The sequence below is a fragment of the Azolla caroliniana genome, unplaced genomic scaffold (genome assembly GCF_043228905.1).
Source record: "Azolla caroliniana isolate FFs.n. ecotype wild unplaced genomic scaffold, voAzoCaro1.0.p SCAF_5, whole genome shotgun sequence".
In the NCBI taxonomy this organism is placed as follows: Eukaryota; Viridiplantae; Streptophyta; class Polypodiopsida; order Salviniales; family Salviniaceae; genus Azolla; species Azolla caroliniana.
Genome location: NW_028230440.1, coordinates 20,752,148 through 20,769,427, shown reverse-complemented (window position 1 = coordinate 20,769,427; position 17,280 = coordinate 20,752,148). Strand labels below are relative to the sequence as shown.

At 45.3% G+C, this 17,280-nt stretch overlaps 2 protein-coding genes and 1 long non-coding RNA gene across 3 annotated transcripts in view; all 3 read right to left on the bottom strand.

The window, feature by feature from the left end:
* Positions 1 to 17,280, bottom strand: part of LOC147864398 (cyclin-U1-1-like) — a 64,261-nt gene that overhangs the window by 28,291 nt on the left and 18,690 nt on the right. The gene's annotated exons all lie outside the window — the stretch shown is intronic.
* On the bottom strand, positions 513 to 922 carry LOC147864403 (uncharacterized). Its single transcript, XR_015529822.1, has 2 exons — positions 873 to 922; positions 513 to 842 (listed from the first exon to the last, which is right to left on the bottom strand). It is a non-coding gene; the product is annotated as an uncharacterized LOC147864403 (long non-coding RNA).
* On the bottom strand, positions 4,409 to 4,755 carry LOC147864402 (uncharacterized). The gene has a single exon (XM_087320031.1). The coding sequence runs from the start codon at positions 4,671 to 4,673 to the stop codon at positions 4,425 to 4,427; it is 249 nt and encodes an 82-aa protein (XP_087176157.1). The 5' UTR covers positions 4,674 to 4,755; the 3' UTR covers positions 4,409 to 4,424.

The following is a 17,280-nucleotide window of genomic DNA, read 5'->3' as shown; positions in this document are numbered from 1 at the left end:
GGTGAATTTATTCTCCATTCATTATACTACCCCCAATTCTCATGCATGTGACAATACCTTACATTACAGTTCCTTTCGGAAAAAAAACATTCAGTAACTGATTTATAATCTTTGATAGTTTTTGTTCCATTTGTAATTTCTTTGATGGAACTTTTTGGAGGATCCTAATTTGGGAAGGGTAATTGGCATGCTATTCACCATGATGCACATGATGCACCATGAAATTAAAACCATGTAAAGGTTTATTCCCCACAATAATAGCACTTGAGATTTTCGACAGTTGCTAGAGGGAATTAGCTTCATGCAAAGGTCAAGTAGACACCATTATGTGTGGGTGACTTATGATTACACCCATGAAATCGCCAATTATATGCTAGGAATTTGAGGACAATCAAGCAACCATAAGAGCTCACATGCTAGGGATGAGAGTTCAAAGACAACATCTAGAAACATGATTTGCCAAGCCTCAAATGGAAACAAAGTCGAATGAGTGCATTGCCATTACTAATGGGTCATGTTAAATGCAGCCATTTAGCTTTCATCACTGATTAAAAATGTATCAAGCTATCAATTCATATTTTGATCAAATGCCATTTTGCACTAAATAGGAATGATAAACTAGAAAAAGGTGTTTGATTCAAGAGAGAGTCAATGTACAAACGCATGCATGGTAACAGCTATGTTGGGAAAACGGGACTCATGATTTTCACAATCACATGAGACCAGATAAGATCAACTTCACACAGTAACCATTATTATCCATTATAAGCATATATCATTTTGCTCAGCAGCCTCCTGCCCATATGGTGGACATAGAGCTGTTGGTAACATATTTTGTGAAGCTACTGAGACTGCAAACATATCATTGAGACTTCTGCACTTTCCAGCTTGTACACCAAATAATAATATCAATACAGGTATTATTATATCCAAAGCTAGATACCTGAACCTGATTATAAAAATAAATAAATGATACCTTGTTTTAATGCCTTGAACAGAGTTTCGAAACTTCAATGTACATACCTTAGATAGAGACATAACCAAGAACTACAACAGTGACATTAACCAATGCAGGATCAAAGATACACTCGAGTTAACCATTGTGTGTGTGATATGATATGATGGAAAGACAAATCTAATGATACATTTAGAATTAAACTCCCCCTCCCCAAGTGCAGGAATAATTGACAGGAGCTGTAGATGAACAATTAAAACCTTCACACATAGTTCCATTGGAGTATAGAAAATATGACACTCATTCATCTTAAAAGGTTGCAAATTAGGGCACACATAGTTCCATTGGAGTATAGAAAATATGACACTCATTCTTCAACAGAGCAGCAAACATTAAATATCCTTAGCATGCTTATAATAATGCCCTCGTGGAAGAGTAGCAGGGAGTATAATTCACCCACCAGCCATCATAGAGTCCTAACACTAATTAGAGTTTATCAGAGGCACTTATTGGCATGTTTCTATCATGAAACCTAAATAAAACCAAGAGGATGCATCTGAAACTGGCCTGGAATCAACAGGGGTGGTAGAACACAAATTGAACCACCAATTTAACTATAATTTACCATTATTGAAATTTTATTAAACAAAGAAAGAACCCTTTAATATTTTGGATGAACTAAGACTAAATTTCACATCCAGGAAACTAGATTTTCCTGAATGAGGAAGTTGACACCTTTTGGCTCAAACAATGGACCTCTTTTGGTATTTCATTATTTTAAATCAACACAAGAGGGTACAATAAGATAGAGCCCAAATCCTAAAAACATAGCCAGCCGGCTGTTCAAACACATTTCAGCAACAAAGATAGCTCCTCTGAGCAGAATAGAAAAGAGAGAGAATCAATCCTGCAGTTTTCAGCATTCCAAAATGACCATCTACTAGCTCAAAAATGAATTTCGAGTTATACATCAAAATGAGATTTGTTTGATATCATGCTGTTAACTATCAGTTTTTCAGAAAAAACATCTTAGCTCTCTCCTTTATCCATTATATATAGATTTTGAGTGTGTAGCACCTACCATAAAGTGACTTAATAGAGCATAAGTTTATGATTGGATGTAAATGCATTGGAATCCAATGCTAATTGGACAACCATATGCCAAATTCTGATAAGAGACCACTCTTGGAGCACCAACAATCTCTACCCATACTTCAATGACATCTTACCCTACCTCTTTCAAGGGATTTTATACATCCAACCACTTGTATTTCTTCTATTTTCCTATGCGTATTTATCATATACTTGTTATATGCTTATTACATACTTAAAGCAATATATATATAGTTATTATACAAAAAAAAAATTCGACTTCCTATATGCTTTCCCAACCTATCGTCGCCATTCTTTGTGCAAGACCCATCCCCATCCTTGTACCTGTCTTCATTTGAGGATGTTTCAAGCTAAGAATATTCATAAATAAATTTTCTTCAGCTTCGACATTAGTTAAGCTGTTTTTCTTTTATCCGTATGTATGCATTTGTTATAGGCATGACCTTCTGAAATAATTCTATAGCTAATTTGAATGGGTTAAAGTAGGATAGTCAGGAAACCGATTATCCTAGGAACTGGGACAAATTCATAAGGACCTATGATACATGGGAACACATGGTGGTCTAGGAGCCTTAGTTGTTGAGGTGGTATTTAAGGGGACTAGCTACCCCCTTCATTACAGCATCTTGAGATGTTGTCGAGACTCTATTGGCGAGGCTAAGCTCTCTTCTTCAGATCCGTTATTCAACCACCAGGGTATAACATAACATAATATTCAGTGGTACGGACACCGATGGTACTTATGTTTGTCTTGTGTCCTTCACTCGGGGGTGGTCAGCATGGTTAAGCACCCTTGATTCATTCTTCTCCTTAATCTCCTAGTTTGATCTGTAATAATATCAGAATCACAACACTTTGAGCTCCTTGCTGCTATATCACAAAATTTGATAATTGTCGATTTTCTACACGCATCTCAGTTCCTATCAAATGACCACCCCCCTCTTTGTTTTCATCCCCCATCTCATGCATTCAAATGTTTTGACCAAGACTAGACCACGTAACAAACCTAGAGAAGACCAACATAATGATTTACAATACCTTCCACCTAGAATACAGATCTTCAATTCCTTTTATTTACGTATGCAACCTGACATTTGACAATTTTCTAGATGCAACCCAGTTCCTGTTAAGTCACATTCCTGTTTCGTCCCATCTCATGTGACAATAGCTCCAATGGTCACTTCTATGCATTCCAAAAAATTTGACATCGCTTAGACCAAACAACAAAACTTAGAGAAGGTCAAGTAATTTTCTGTAAGTCCATCAACCCTGATTACAGATCTTTGATTCCTTTCATTTACATATGTGTCCTCATATGCATATAACTAGGTATTGGAGTCCTAATTCCAGCAGAGGAATATATTTCCCAAGTTATGGAATAAAAGAGATGTTATTTGGCATACCAAAGTGATTTTAGCACTTTTACCGAGAACCTACTCTAAATAATTATATCATGCTCACCTCAGGTCCACTGTGGGGGGCCCAATGTCACCTTGGTGCATCATATGAACTCTCCATGATCGTGACTTGGATCTAATTCCACTTTAGTACATTGAAGAGAAGTTATTGTCAAAATCTCATCATTAACCTGGAACCAATGAGATAGATTTTGGCGTATCTTTGTCCTAGATCACTCACTTTGTAATATAATTCACTTACTTGGGAGAAGGAGAATGAGAGTGGAGGTACTGACATTTTATACACATCATCAGGACTCTGGAATCACTTCTGTATGTTAGGAATGGCCCCATAGTGGGGCATAGAGACAACACCAGTACCATGGGAATGCTGGAGGTGCTACCAGCCTCAATTTGCTGAGGAAAAACAGCTCGATGCACAAGCTAATCGGAGAGATTAAAGATAATTAATTGGATGAATCCTGATTACAAGAGCACTTAAAAGAACATAAAAAGACGATGACCACGAGGATAGCACGGTGTAGATCATAAAAGTATTCTAAATCTCTATATCTCTTCGTTGATACACTCTTAAAAATAGCACAATCAAGATCAAGACAAGGTTGTTATTCCCACTCAAGTAGTTGTGACTGCCTACGACATTTCATATTTCCCTAAAGGTTAACAGCCTGAATCTATTCATCATGAATGTGATACATAATCTTATTATTGCTCCAACTTTCAGAAATTGCTACATGTTTATCTCCATGAATCCGTTTTGTGTTTTGTATCCCAAGAGAAAAGAAGATAAGCACATGAATTTTTCTTGACAAAAACTGGAGTTCTTGAATGATGAACGCACACGCACACGCACACATACAGAAGGAAAAAGGACATAAAAAGAACGAAGAAAAAACAGAAGAAGAAAAGCTTGCTTACAGTGGGGAAGAGAGACGCTACTACTTGTTGAGGCCAAGGCGCTGGCTAGTGGATATTTTAGGGTTGGGAAGAAGCATGGAAGCTACATTAGGGTTGGGCGGGGCGGCGGAGGAAGACGATGAAGAAGCGGAAGGAGCAGAAGGGGGGGGAGGAAGGGCGGAGGCAGCTGCGACCGCCGCTGCCGCAGCAGCCACTCTCTTCTTGGCTTCCGCGAGCTCTTCCTTGTCGTCTGCGCTCAGCTCCAGCCTTGTGGGCTTCCTCTTCAGCATCTCTGCGCACACACACACAGATTCGCTCTGATCTGCTCTGTTTATGTCTATGTCTCTGAGCTCTGATCTTCTCTGTCTCTGAGCTCTGATCTTCTCTGTCTCTGTCTCTGAGCTCTGAGCTCTGCTCTTTCTCTGTCTCTGTCTCTGCTTTCTGCGTTTCTTTCCTAAAAGGGAAAGAACAGAGCACTCTCGGAAAATACCCCTGAGTTTTTCATATTTCTCCAAATACCCTTTGGGCTCCAAGCCCATCCTTCTTCTTTACATTAACAAACAGAGAAAGAACAAAAAGAAATGGGGATGTCCATTGTCCAAGACCATATTACATTCTCTCTCTCTCTCTCTCTCGGAGCACTTACTCCCTACTGATTTGTCGGCCCGTTAGATGCGTTTCGGGAAAGCTTCACTAAGAGCCTCTATAGACCATCCTATAAAGGGGGGGCCCCAGGATATAAAGCGAAACTCGGTGGGTGCAGGTTTGGGCACCCTAGAAGGTTCTCCGATTCCCGAAACTCGTGAACACGTTGTCGTGTTGTTACGCTCTTCGCGTTCGGAAAGAGGTGGAACCGCGGGGGCCTTGAACCAAGGGGCGTGAGAAAGAGGGGGGAGAGAGAGAGAGAGCAGCTTGCAGAAACACAGAGGAGGAAAGAGACAGAGAACAAAGTCTTAATTACAATCGACAACGATTACAACCGGCAAGCCGGCGACGGACCCAACCTAGGCGGACACACACACATACACACGATGCTCACGCACGCACGCACACAGCCCGACTGCACAGTGGAGCCTCTACCGGAAGCACACGGGTTGTCCACGAAGCAGAGGCAACACAATCCGAAATCTTGCAGAGAAAGTCGAACGATGGAGGAGAGAGCTCGGTCCCGGTCCGACAACACTTCCTCCTCGCTCCCAAAAACGCGATATATTTCTCTCACTTCTCCCTCTCTTTTATAACCCAAGGAGGGAGGCCGTTACATCATGTTTATTCCCTGTCCTTTCGGACAGGGATACGCCTCGATTTCCTCCCTACCGAACGCGTACTACCTAGGATTTCGCCTCAGGCGACTTGTACCTACCTACGTACTATACAACAAAACTTGTGCCCACGTGTAAGGGCCGGTTTACGCACGTTATACCTGGTTTCCGCCTAGGGACGGTTTTCTCCACGACATTTGCCCCCACCTAACCATGCATCCACTGGTATGCGCCAAAATTAGACTCTTGCCGGAGAAGACTAGCCCATGCTTATCCTTCGTCTTCCGGATCAGCATCCGTTCTGAGCCGGTCGTTGTCGCTATCCAGGTCATCCGGGTTCGGTTTAGCCTCGTGCCGCTTTTTGAATGCTTTGATCCTTTTCCCCGCCACCGGTATCGCCATCCTTGTCCCGTCGAGCTCTGCGAGATGGTAGGTCCCATTGTCGTTGGCGCTCGTCACCGCATAAGGCCCAAACCACCTTCTTGCAAACTTCCGCGTTTGCCCGGTGCTGGTTGTCGAGGCTACTGTCATACACTAGAACCCAGTCGCCTTCCTCGATCTTCTTCGGTCTCAGTCGATGAGTCTGATCGAACCGTCCTTTGTTCTTTACCCTTGCCACCCGGTCCACGTCCTCCGGTCCACGTCCTCCGGTCTTCGTTCCAGCTGCCGAATCTATGCCGCTAACAGCTCCTCCCGGCTCATCTCGTTGTTCCAGTCCACCATGGCCCATGAGGAGATTGTCTGCTCCGTTGGCATGATCGGCTTCTGCTCGTACATTAGCTCTGCCGGCATGAACCCGGTTACCGAACTGTGCGTAGTTCGGTCCGCCCACAACGCATAGGGTAAGAGCCACGACCAGTTCCCGACATGGCCTCCACACACCCGTACCAACGCTTTGACGATCGGCCCGTGTCTGCGCTCCACCTTCCCGTTAGCCTCCGGATTGTACGTCGTGGTGAGCGAGAGTTTAATTCCTAGCCGGTCAAATAGCTCTTCCGCCTCTTGCGCGTCCAATTCCCTGTTGTCGGCCACGATCTTACCTACGCACCCGTACCGACATACCACTTCTTCGATTAGAAATCGGCACACAGCCGCGGTCGTTTTGCTCTGCAACGCTCGGCCTTCCACGTGGTTCGTCAAGTCCTCCTGAGCCAACACCAGATACCGCATATGCCCTACCCCCATCGGCATCGTCACCAGATCCACCATCCACTTGAAGTGGACGGTCGGAGGGTAGGTCGGGTGGAGCTCGTCCCAATGTCGGACTATAGAGTGCACTTGACAGCTTTCACAAGTCGTCACGAACCGATGCACGTCTCGGTATAGTCCCGGCCGCCAGTACTTCCCCTTTAGCTTCTCAAATGTGGCCCACATCCCGCAGTGTCCGGCCCAAGGACTCTCGTGGTACGCCGTCAACAATTCTTCCTGTTCCTCTTTCTTCACCACCACTCGGAGCGGGATGCCGTCTCTCTTCTTCGGGTCCTTCCATATGCTCCTGTCCCGTAGAAAGAATCGGTACGCTTTCTTCCGAATCTGGTTGGCCTCTTCCTTCGTCCATGACGCGTCCGGTGTCATTGCCTTCAGGAACCCGTCGATATGGAGCCACTCCCCGTCGTACTTGCTCTCGTCGAATTCGTTAAGTGCCGGAGTGCTCCCCTTTCTTGTTGTTACATTGGCTGACCCGAAGAAATCCTCGCCGACTTCCTCGTTATCCGAAACCATGCCATCCTCGTCATTGAACTGCGCCCTTGAAAGCATATCGGCCATGGCATTATCTTTCCCGAAGATGTGTCGTATCTCCGAGTTCAGGGACTTGATGTACGCGATCCACCTGAGCATCACCAAGTCCGGAGTCGCGCATCCGGAGACCATACCTAGAATCGGTAGGCAGTCCGTCTCGATGATCACTTCCGTCCCGATCAGATAGTCCTTGTCGGCCTTGACTGCTGACACGATACCCCACAGCTCGCGCTTAACTTGGGCGTATCCTCGCTGCCGCTCGCTCAATACCTTTGCCCCGAACTGGATCGGGAACCGTACGCCGTCCTTGTCCTCCTGACTGATCACCCACCCGATCCCTGTCGGGCGCGTGTCCACCGTCACGTAGATGGGGACTTCCATGCTGTAAACTGCTTTCCGGAGAGCCGGTGTTGCAGCAAGCGCCTCCTTTAGCCTCCGGACTGACTCCGTGTGCTCCGTCCTCCACTCGAACCTACGCCCTTTCTTCAATAGCCCGTAGAGAGGTTCCACAAAATGTGTGTAGTGCGGAATCTAGATGTGGTAGAACACACACGCACCCAAGAATTTGCGGACCTCCGTAACCGACCCGCAATCTTCCTTCATCACGGAGATGGCTTTTACCTTTGCTGGGGACGGTTTCCGGCCATAGGGCCCGCACAGGTGTCCAACTACCAGGATCTCCAGTTGTTCGAATGCTGATTTTTCTCCGGAGAAGGTGAACCGCACACTCTCGAGTCTTTGTAGCACCTTCTCGCAGTCGCGGATGTGATCCGTCACGAACTTCTGGCAACCGTTGGGCCCGACTGACTCGTCCTTATCCTCCACCGGACATCCTTTGATCATGATGTCGTCCAGAAACGGCATGGTGATGTCCGGGATGCACTCCCTCAACACCTTGTTCATCGCATTCACCATGTGTGCCACCGAGTTCGTTCCTCCTTGCGGTAGGGTACACATCCGAACTAGGCCGAGAGGAGTCCGCATCGTCGTGACATCCCTGCTCTCTACGGCTAACTGGAACTTATCGTAGCCTGAGTACAGGCCCCCGACCAAGTAGATCAACCTCCCTGCGAAAGCCTCCGCGAACTCATCGATGGTTGGACTGATACCTGCGTTTCGAATGGTCACCTTGTTGACCGGCTGTAGGTCTTGTATGAAGTGCAGTGTGTCGTTCTTCTTCGGCACGGTAAACCACCAATTCGAATATGGGGCGCTCGACGATTCGAGGATGCCCATCTCCACCTTCTGTTTCAGCAGCTCCATCAGCTTCGGGATGTGAGCTTTGGGTACCGGAATCAGTTTGAGACTCCACGGCACATGCGATACCGTGAAGATCACCATTGGTTCCACAACCTTCGGGTCTACGCACCTGATCTCCTCCGGTGAGAATGCGAAAGCTTTCCCGTGCCTCCCAAGCATTCTCTGAAACCGGTCCTCTTCCGTCGGTAGTAGAAAGCCACCCCCACCGATCTTGAGCTCCCGTAGCGTTACGTCGGTGAACATGTGTCCTATGTTGGCCGGATCTCGTAAACTTAGGTCCGACGCAACCCCCTTTATCCGTAACTCGTTGCCCTCCAGCAAGGGTGACGTGATTGGCCTCACCTTCCGGTCCACAGTCTTGTACTTCGTATCCACTCGGGCCGTCTGATCTGACTCGAGTCCACTACCGAAGTCGGCGATGACTTCGTACATCTTTTCCGAACATACCGGAATCATCCGGTCCTCATTAAGGCCTTCTCTGAACACCTCCCGTAACTTCCCCAAGGTGTCGTCGAAAGAGACTGCCTCCATGGCTCCATTGATTTCCTCTTCAGGGCTGAGGACTCCGCACGCCCGAAGCCGCTCCTCCGCTTGCTTCTTTTCCCGGCCAACTACGCTGGCTATCGTACAACCACCGCTATCGAAGAACCAAAATTTTCTACCTATGGTACATGTGTTTTTGCCTATAATACATCTGTGGGGTTTTTCTAGGGTGTTCGAACTATCGTGGCCCCACGCCTTGATAGCCCTCTCTAAAAATCCCCTCGGTTGTCCCCGTCAAGGGTCTCGCGGTTTCACTCGTGGTTGGGTCGCATTGTCATGAATTGGACGGAATGCCGACCGTTTTGGCTCTTGACACGCGCATACGCCAAACCGTTGTCCAGTACTTTCGTCTCCATGCGCGCTGCCGTAATGTACGGTTCACCGAGAATTACCAGGTGCGAGGAAGTCTCCTGCACGAAGAAACGATGATCTATCTCGACGTCACCGATCTTCACGTGTACATTCGGGCACGCACCATGCAACTCCTCTGTAGCGCGCGTCGCCGCGCGTATCTTCCACCTGTGCTTGGTGTTGATTGGCCATTTCCCCCTTTTATAGAAGTCCATGGACATTAGGTTGATCTCCGAACCGTGGTCTACCAATGCCACCACCGGCTCCTGGACGTCGCCGATCCGAGCAAGGGTTTCCGTAGTGGCCTTAGCCCAATGCGGCTTCGCGTAGTGGCTTTCCGCCAACTCATCCTCTAGGGCCGTGTCTTCTAAGTGCATCGTCTGCACTTACACCGGCCTCTCCGGTTCCGGTTCCGTCGAGAGCCTCTTCCACTTCACCAAGTCCACGATGGAGTCGTGGAACTCCTTCTTGGCAATTCCTAGCACCTCCCGTAACGATAGCTCGACCTTGCTGTCGAGAATTCTCTCTTCCAGGACCTTCCGCAGGTCCGTCGTTCGTTCGATTTCGGTCCTCAGCCGAAAACCGGCCTGCTTCTTCTTCTCCAGTGCGCTGGTGTTGACGGTCTCATTCGGCTTCGGTCCGAACCGGGTCTCATACCGCTGCGAGGGGTCTGCCCCTCCGGCATTTCCCACGCGCTTGTCTTCTACCAGAACCTCATAGTTCTGGCATGCGGCTGCCACGAAGCCAATCTTCTCTTCCACCGGGTCGTCCCATCCGGTGACCTCCTAGATCTGTTGTTCCGCGCGGTCTACCTCTTCCTTCTTCAACTGTACTCCGGGGAGACCCTCTAGCACCAGCGGCCAGAATCCGGAGTCCTTCGCTTTTCGGGCCTCATCACCCCCGACCCGGATTCCCGCCGACGCTGAGTAGTTAATGACCTCTGCATGTCGTGCCACGGCCTCTTCCATCAACCGCTTCATTCCGTCGCGCCCCAAATTCAACTCTAGGGCTTTTCGGGTCTCGCTCGCGTGCACCCGCCCATTCCAGAGGTAAACCACGTTGGTCCTGAGTGCCTCTACGAAAACCACGCATTCTTTCCGTATGTGACCGACCACGTCGCACCACATCCACCGCTGCCCCGTCGACGGCCTTCGGTCACGAAACTGTTCACCGTTATCCCTCCAGGCCTGTGTGATTTGGAGATCTCGCACCATCTATGACAGCTCTTCTAGAGCCGTGCCTCTGGAGGGACCTTTGATCACTCCGCTCGGGGCTAAGCCTGTGTCAAGCCAACTCCGAGTTTCTTCCTTCCTAGCCAGTACCGAGACCGGCCCCTCGAGCTCCCTCGTCGGGACCGGCCTTGCCACCGACGAGCCCTCATCGCTCCACTCGTGCCGCTTGTTGAAATGACCGCAGACCCTCCTTACCATGGCCCAGTCTGCCGTGAACCCTTCGTCCGTTTCCAACAGGAGACCCACCTTCTCCCGGTCCATGGCGTCCACTGCCTTGACGAACAATAGTACCCGGCTTGTGTCGAGCATGGTTCGGTCCAGCGTTGACAGCTGTGCGAACCGTTTCTCGAACTCCTGGAGGAGCGTCGATGCGTTTCTCCCCTTCCCTGGGCTCTCAACCCACGCCACGAAGTCTCGCTTCAACAGCCGAAGCGAGTCATCGAACCCATACATCTCGAGGAGCCGCAACTCAAACTCCTCCCAAGTCCGGCATCCGGCCAACACCTCGAGCACCTCTGCGTAGATGCTCGGCGTCACTACCCGAGGGAATCCGGACAACCGCCTGTCCACCGAGATATCCCTCATGATCATTTCAGCCCGGTAGGCCTCCAAGTAGCTCGTGGCATTCTTCCCACCGAATCGACCTATGGTGCCGACGATCGACTCAATGGCCCTGTTGAGGGCACCCGTTCCCTTGTGAGCGCTCCCTAGCCGATCGACGGCTACGGCCATAGCTTCAGCAAGCTCGGATCCCCTCGTCCTTCACTCCTTTGCCGCTTGTTCACGTCGGGTTCACCAAATATGTCGTGTTGTTACGCTCTTCACGTTCGAAAAGAGGCGGGATGTTAAGAGTCTATTACTAATCAATAGACCAAATCAAGTAAAAAGGAAGAAAATAGATTGGATAGAAGAACCCGTTCCACCCGACCACCCCCGAGCTATGATCTAGACATAGCCAACCTACCACCGACGTCCATACCGCCGGATATTTGGATGACTAATACCGTGGAAGAGATAAACACGATCGTCGAGACGAAAGCCTAGCCCGCACCACCGGTGTCTACGACAGCAGCCTTCCGACGTGATCATCTCTATGAGGGTAGCTAAGCCTCATATTTATACCTTTTCCTAGGCCCCTTGAATAGATGTGCCTTTCTAAAAGGCTCTCTATTCATTGGTTGTCTAAATCATGATAGTGCATGCACATATCATTCATTCTATCCAATCATTAGTCCCCTTTTTAATAATAGTGAACATACCCTTCACCAATGTAAATATTAGTGACCTACCCTCACCAACGTTATGTGTACATAACATACTCCCCTACTTCAAAAGATTGCACTCTTGCAATATAAAGTTAGGAAATTGTGCCTTAAGCGAATGCTCGCGTTCCCATGTGGCATCATCAATAGGTTTATCCATCCATTTGATCTTGAATAGCCGAATCTCTTTAGAACGTAAACGTTTAGTACGAGAATCAAGAATTCGTTCAGGAACATGAGGTTTGTAAGAAAAATCCTCTAATGTTACAAGATCTTGGATTGTGATGGTGTTATCACCAGAGCCTAAAAATGGTTTTAGACGACTGACGTGAAAACAGGATGAATACCAACGTTATGAGGTAAGGCAAGGTGATAAGCAGATGACCCAACTCGCTTAAGGATTTCAAATGGGCCACAATATCGTGGGGCTAACTTAGCGCACTTGCCCGTAGATAATGACGTAGAATCAGTCGGGACACGCAAAAAAACTTTTTGACCAATAGTAAATGCACGAGGACGTCTATCCTGATCAGCATAAAATCGAGCACGATCTTGAGCTGTCTTGACATTTTCTTTGGCAATATGCAACATTTGGTTCATGTCTTGCAAAAAATTGCGTGTACTGTCTAATGTATCACGATGAATCGTGACATCAACTGGGGCACGTGGCTGAAAACCATACATCAACATAAAAGGACTATATCCAGTGGATGTATGTTTAGAGCTATTATAGGCAAATTCTAAGATAGGAAGGTATTGCTCCCACTTAGAAGGGGTTTTTGCTACATAAGCTTGAAGCATGTCCTCAATAATTTGATTAACTCGTTCAGTTTGTCCATCAGACTGAGGATGATCTGCGGAACTCATGCTCAACGTAGTTTCTAGTTTCTTAAAGACTTGAGTCCAAAAGTCACTAGTAAACTTGGAATCTCGATCACTAACAATATCCATCGGTAATCCATAAAAACGAAATAACTCATCAACAAATTGATAAGCCAACTGTTGAGCGGTTACCGTGGTTTTTGTAGGAATAAATCTAGCTAATTTTGTTAGCCTGTCAACGACAACCCATATGGCATCATGACCCCTCTGTGTACGAGGTAAACTAACAATAAAATCCATCGAGATACTTTCCCATTTATTGTTGGGAATATCTAAGGGATGTAAAAGACCAGCAGCTTTAAGTCGTTCCGACTTATTAATCTGACATTGTAAGCATTGAGTTACGTATTTATGCACGTCAGAGCGCATCTTAGGCCAGAAAAAAGTACACGAGATGAGAACGAGTGTGCGTTGTATTCCAGGATGACCAGCAGATGGTGCATCATGACATTCATGAAAAAATTTCTGTTTAACATTTGGTAAATCTGGAACACAGACCTTTCCACTACGGTAGAGCAAACCGTTTGTAATGTGAAAGGTCGCCTTCGAGGGTAGGGTGCTAGTATCGGCATCTAAACCAGATTTGGCTTTCGTCCAGTATTTTGAGAAATAACTGTCATCAAGGTATTTCCCTCGAAGGTGATCTAAAAGATCAGATTTTATTTCCGTGAAGCTAAGCATGTTAACTTCTTTAATGCGACTAAGAGCATCAGCAACGGTGTTCATAGAACCCTTGCGATATCATATGGAAAAATCAAAATCTTGCATAAGGTCAGCCCAACGGCCTTTACGACCAACAAGATCGGGCTGGTCACAAAAATACTTTAATGATTGATGGTCTGTTGTAACCACAAATTTATTTCCATAGAGATAGTGCCTCCATGTTTTAAGTGCGTGTATCACCGCAAACAACTCTTTCTCTTGAACCGAATACCGAGATTGAGCAGCATCAAGCTTCTTACTTTCAAAAGCGATAGGGTGACCACCTTGATAAAGAACGACACCAATAGCATAATCACTAGCATCGGTTTCAATTGAGAAAGGCTTAGAAGGGTCTGGTAATAGAAGAGTGGGAGCCTGACACACATGCTCCTTGAGTGTCTCAAATGATTTGTCAAGTTGTTCATTCCATGAAATTGGTTTGACAGACTTACGTGGATGACCTTTTAAAAGGTCAGTTAATGGCGTAGTCAATTTGGAATAGTTACGAATTGATTTTCGTAAAAATCCAACAAACCCTAAGAATGATCTAAGTTCACGAATATTACGAGGAATGGGCCAAAGGTTAACCTTTTCAATACGAGAAGGTTCAATTTCAACGCCATTTTCTGTAATTAAATGACCTAGGTACACAATAGATTTTTGGAAGAAGTCACATTTTGAATGTTTTGCATAGAAAGAGTTGTCACGCAACTTTCGCAAAACAAATCGAACATGTTGAACATGATCTTGCAAGGTACGGCTATATATCAAAATATCATCCAAGAAGACGACAACAAAATCACCGAGTTGATCTCGGAAAACATCATTCATCGCTTGTTGGAATGTGGCTGGAGCATTAGTCAACCCAAACGGCATGACTAAAAACTCATAATGGCCATAGCGCGTACGAAAAGCGGTTTTAGGAATATCATCCTCGGCGATGCGAATCTGATGATAACCAGTTCGTAAGTCAATTTTCGTAAAATATCGAGCCCCGTGCAAACGATCAATCAAATCATCGGCACGAGGTAATGGATATGCATTCTTAATTGTCATTTTATTCAAACGGCGATAATTGATACACATTCGCCACGAACCTTCCTTCTTCTTGACTAATAGAACTGGCGCACCCCAAGGTGATTTACTATACCTAATGTGGCCCATACTCAAGTATTCCTTAAGTTGTTTAGCGATCTCATCCTCTTCTAATCGACTAAGTCGGTAAGGTGGAATGCTCACAGGAGCAGCCCCAGGGATGAGTTCAATTTGATGGTCCACATTACGTTTGGGTGGTAAAGTAAGCGATAATTCAGTAGGAAACACATCTTGAAAATCCTCTAAAATAGAGTCGAGTAATCGTTGCTCAAAATGTGATAATTGTGTGGCGTCAATATTAAAATAATAAAATTGAACCGCAGGATCAATTACACACGAATAAATTAATGAACTAGAATACTCACTTAAAGATTTAGAAGACACAAGTGAATGAGAAGGAAGTTTGGAACATTGAATAAAATGTTTACAATTATTAAGTTCAAATGTGATTGAGTGATTAACCCAATCAATGGACAAAGAAGGGTTTTTATTAAAAAACCAAGGATATCCTAAAATGACATCTGCGGATTGTAATTTCATAACATGAAAGTCAAGCTTCTCCAAATAAGTATCTATTTGAATTGGCAGTTGACAAACAATGCCACTGATGTATTGAACGTTTCCATTTGCCATGTGAACTTGATAGATATGATCACTTGCGTTTATGTGGAGCTCCATTTACTGCACAAAGTGATCATTAAGAAAATTGTGAGAACTACCGGAATCAAACAAGAAATGTGCTTGTGTTCCATTGATATATCCGACTGCTCGGAGTAAATCATTAGGTCCAAGTAAATGTGAAGGAAAAGTGCATTCACATAAACTTAAGTGATTGGTATGAACTTCAACAATATCAAAAGACTCACCTGTGCGACAAACCATTTCTCACCCGTAAGTCCCGATTTTTGGATCTGGGTCCGAGCGTGATGCACATAATCCTCGAGAGAGGTAAATGGCTTACTAGACAATGTGAGCAAGTGTTGTGCTTGTTCGGTTTGAGAAGGTGGCTGCAAGAATTGTTTCTTAAAAACATCAACGAAACCTTCCCAAGTTGTGGGTAAGTTTTTTGCGGTCCTTAGGCCACGCCACCAAGCAGCAGCTCGGCCACCTAACTCACGACCGACATAACCAATTTTTACTGCATCGGGCTTGGGATGAAGCTCAAAGTGAGACTCCCAACGACCAAGCCAAGTGCTAATGGCCTCCTCGGTTCTTTCTTTCTTATCTCCCTTGAAAGGCGTGACTACGAAGGAAGGTTCACCTTCTTTCTTGGACTCAATAGTTAATTCTTGGAATTTCTTTTCCAATGCCATATTGGCCTGTCTCATTTCGGCCAATTGATTCAAGGTAGTAGTGAGCAATTGCTCAATAGTGATCTCAGCTTGTGTGCGAGATGCGGATTGGGGTTGAGAGGTCTCATTTGGAGAGATCGTTCCAACTGCGTTGAAAACTTGCACCATGATGCACGCTGTGGGTATGCAATAAAATAAGGAGGTTCAGAAAATACACAAGCAAAATGAATGCTTGAAATTTTGATTGAAAGAACTTTATCCAAGAAAGTATCTCATGTCTTTACCCCTCTAGACATATGAGATGTGATTCGAGATCCGATAACTATGGTAACACTATGGTGTTTTAAAAACCATGGGGGAAAACATAGCTAAGATGTATTTCTCGGATCTCTATCTTGAGTAATAATGGCGGCTCCCTGAGGCTCAACCATGGTTCTTACATCAATGAAATTTCCTAGATAGCCTTATATTAATGCCAACCCATCATGTATTATATGGTCGAGAAAGTGTATTACGTGAAAAAACAAGTGCACTCACAAGTAATATTCTAGTCTTGCGAGCAATAAACAAACGTGATGATAAAATGATAAAATAAGGCACTACTCATAAGAGTTAAGTAGTGACGAAAAAAAGGGTAAAAAAAAAAGAACCCATGTGTTACCTACGAAAAAAACAATGTCACAAATAAATGGGAAGTGCAAGGTATGCACATATACATCCCAATATGATTGTTATAACTTGCACAATTGTGACATAAGCCACAAATTGATACAAGTGATGACGGTGTTGTGCGCAAAGATGTAATACTCAAATCCATGAGTAAAACATCAATAAGGGAACTCATATGGTTTTACTCGTTTTCTAAGGCTTGATGATAAGAGTTAAACCTAGATGACCCGTTGAAAAAAATCATTCAACAAGCCACTCCATACGAAAAAATAGTCTACACGTAAAGGTTACATTAAAATAAACGATGTAAATACTTTATACATGAAAAGGAAGTGGAAAAAGGAGAGTTAATTGTGGGCGGGTAAATAATAATTACTAGAAAATCATATAAGTGAAACAATACTTATGAAATTAAATTTTAATTAGAATAATCAACAATTAGGTGTATGGAATCAAACATGCCCTAAGATACGAAACCCTAGGGTAGTTGACATGCACCTCCTCAAGACCACCACATATCCCTAGAATCGGCCAAGTAATGGCTAATTAAAGAGGAAAGTGACATAGGTAAGTGACATATACCTCGTCAAGGCCACATCATCCCTTA

Excerpts from the sequence above, each read along its gene's own strand:
- LOC147864402 (XM_087320031.1), bottom strand. The coding sequence starts at position 4,673 with ATGCTGAAGAGGAAGCCCACAAGGCTGGAGCTGAGCGCAGACGACAAG.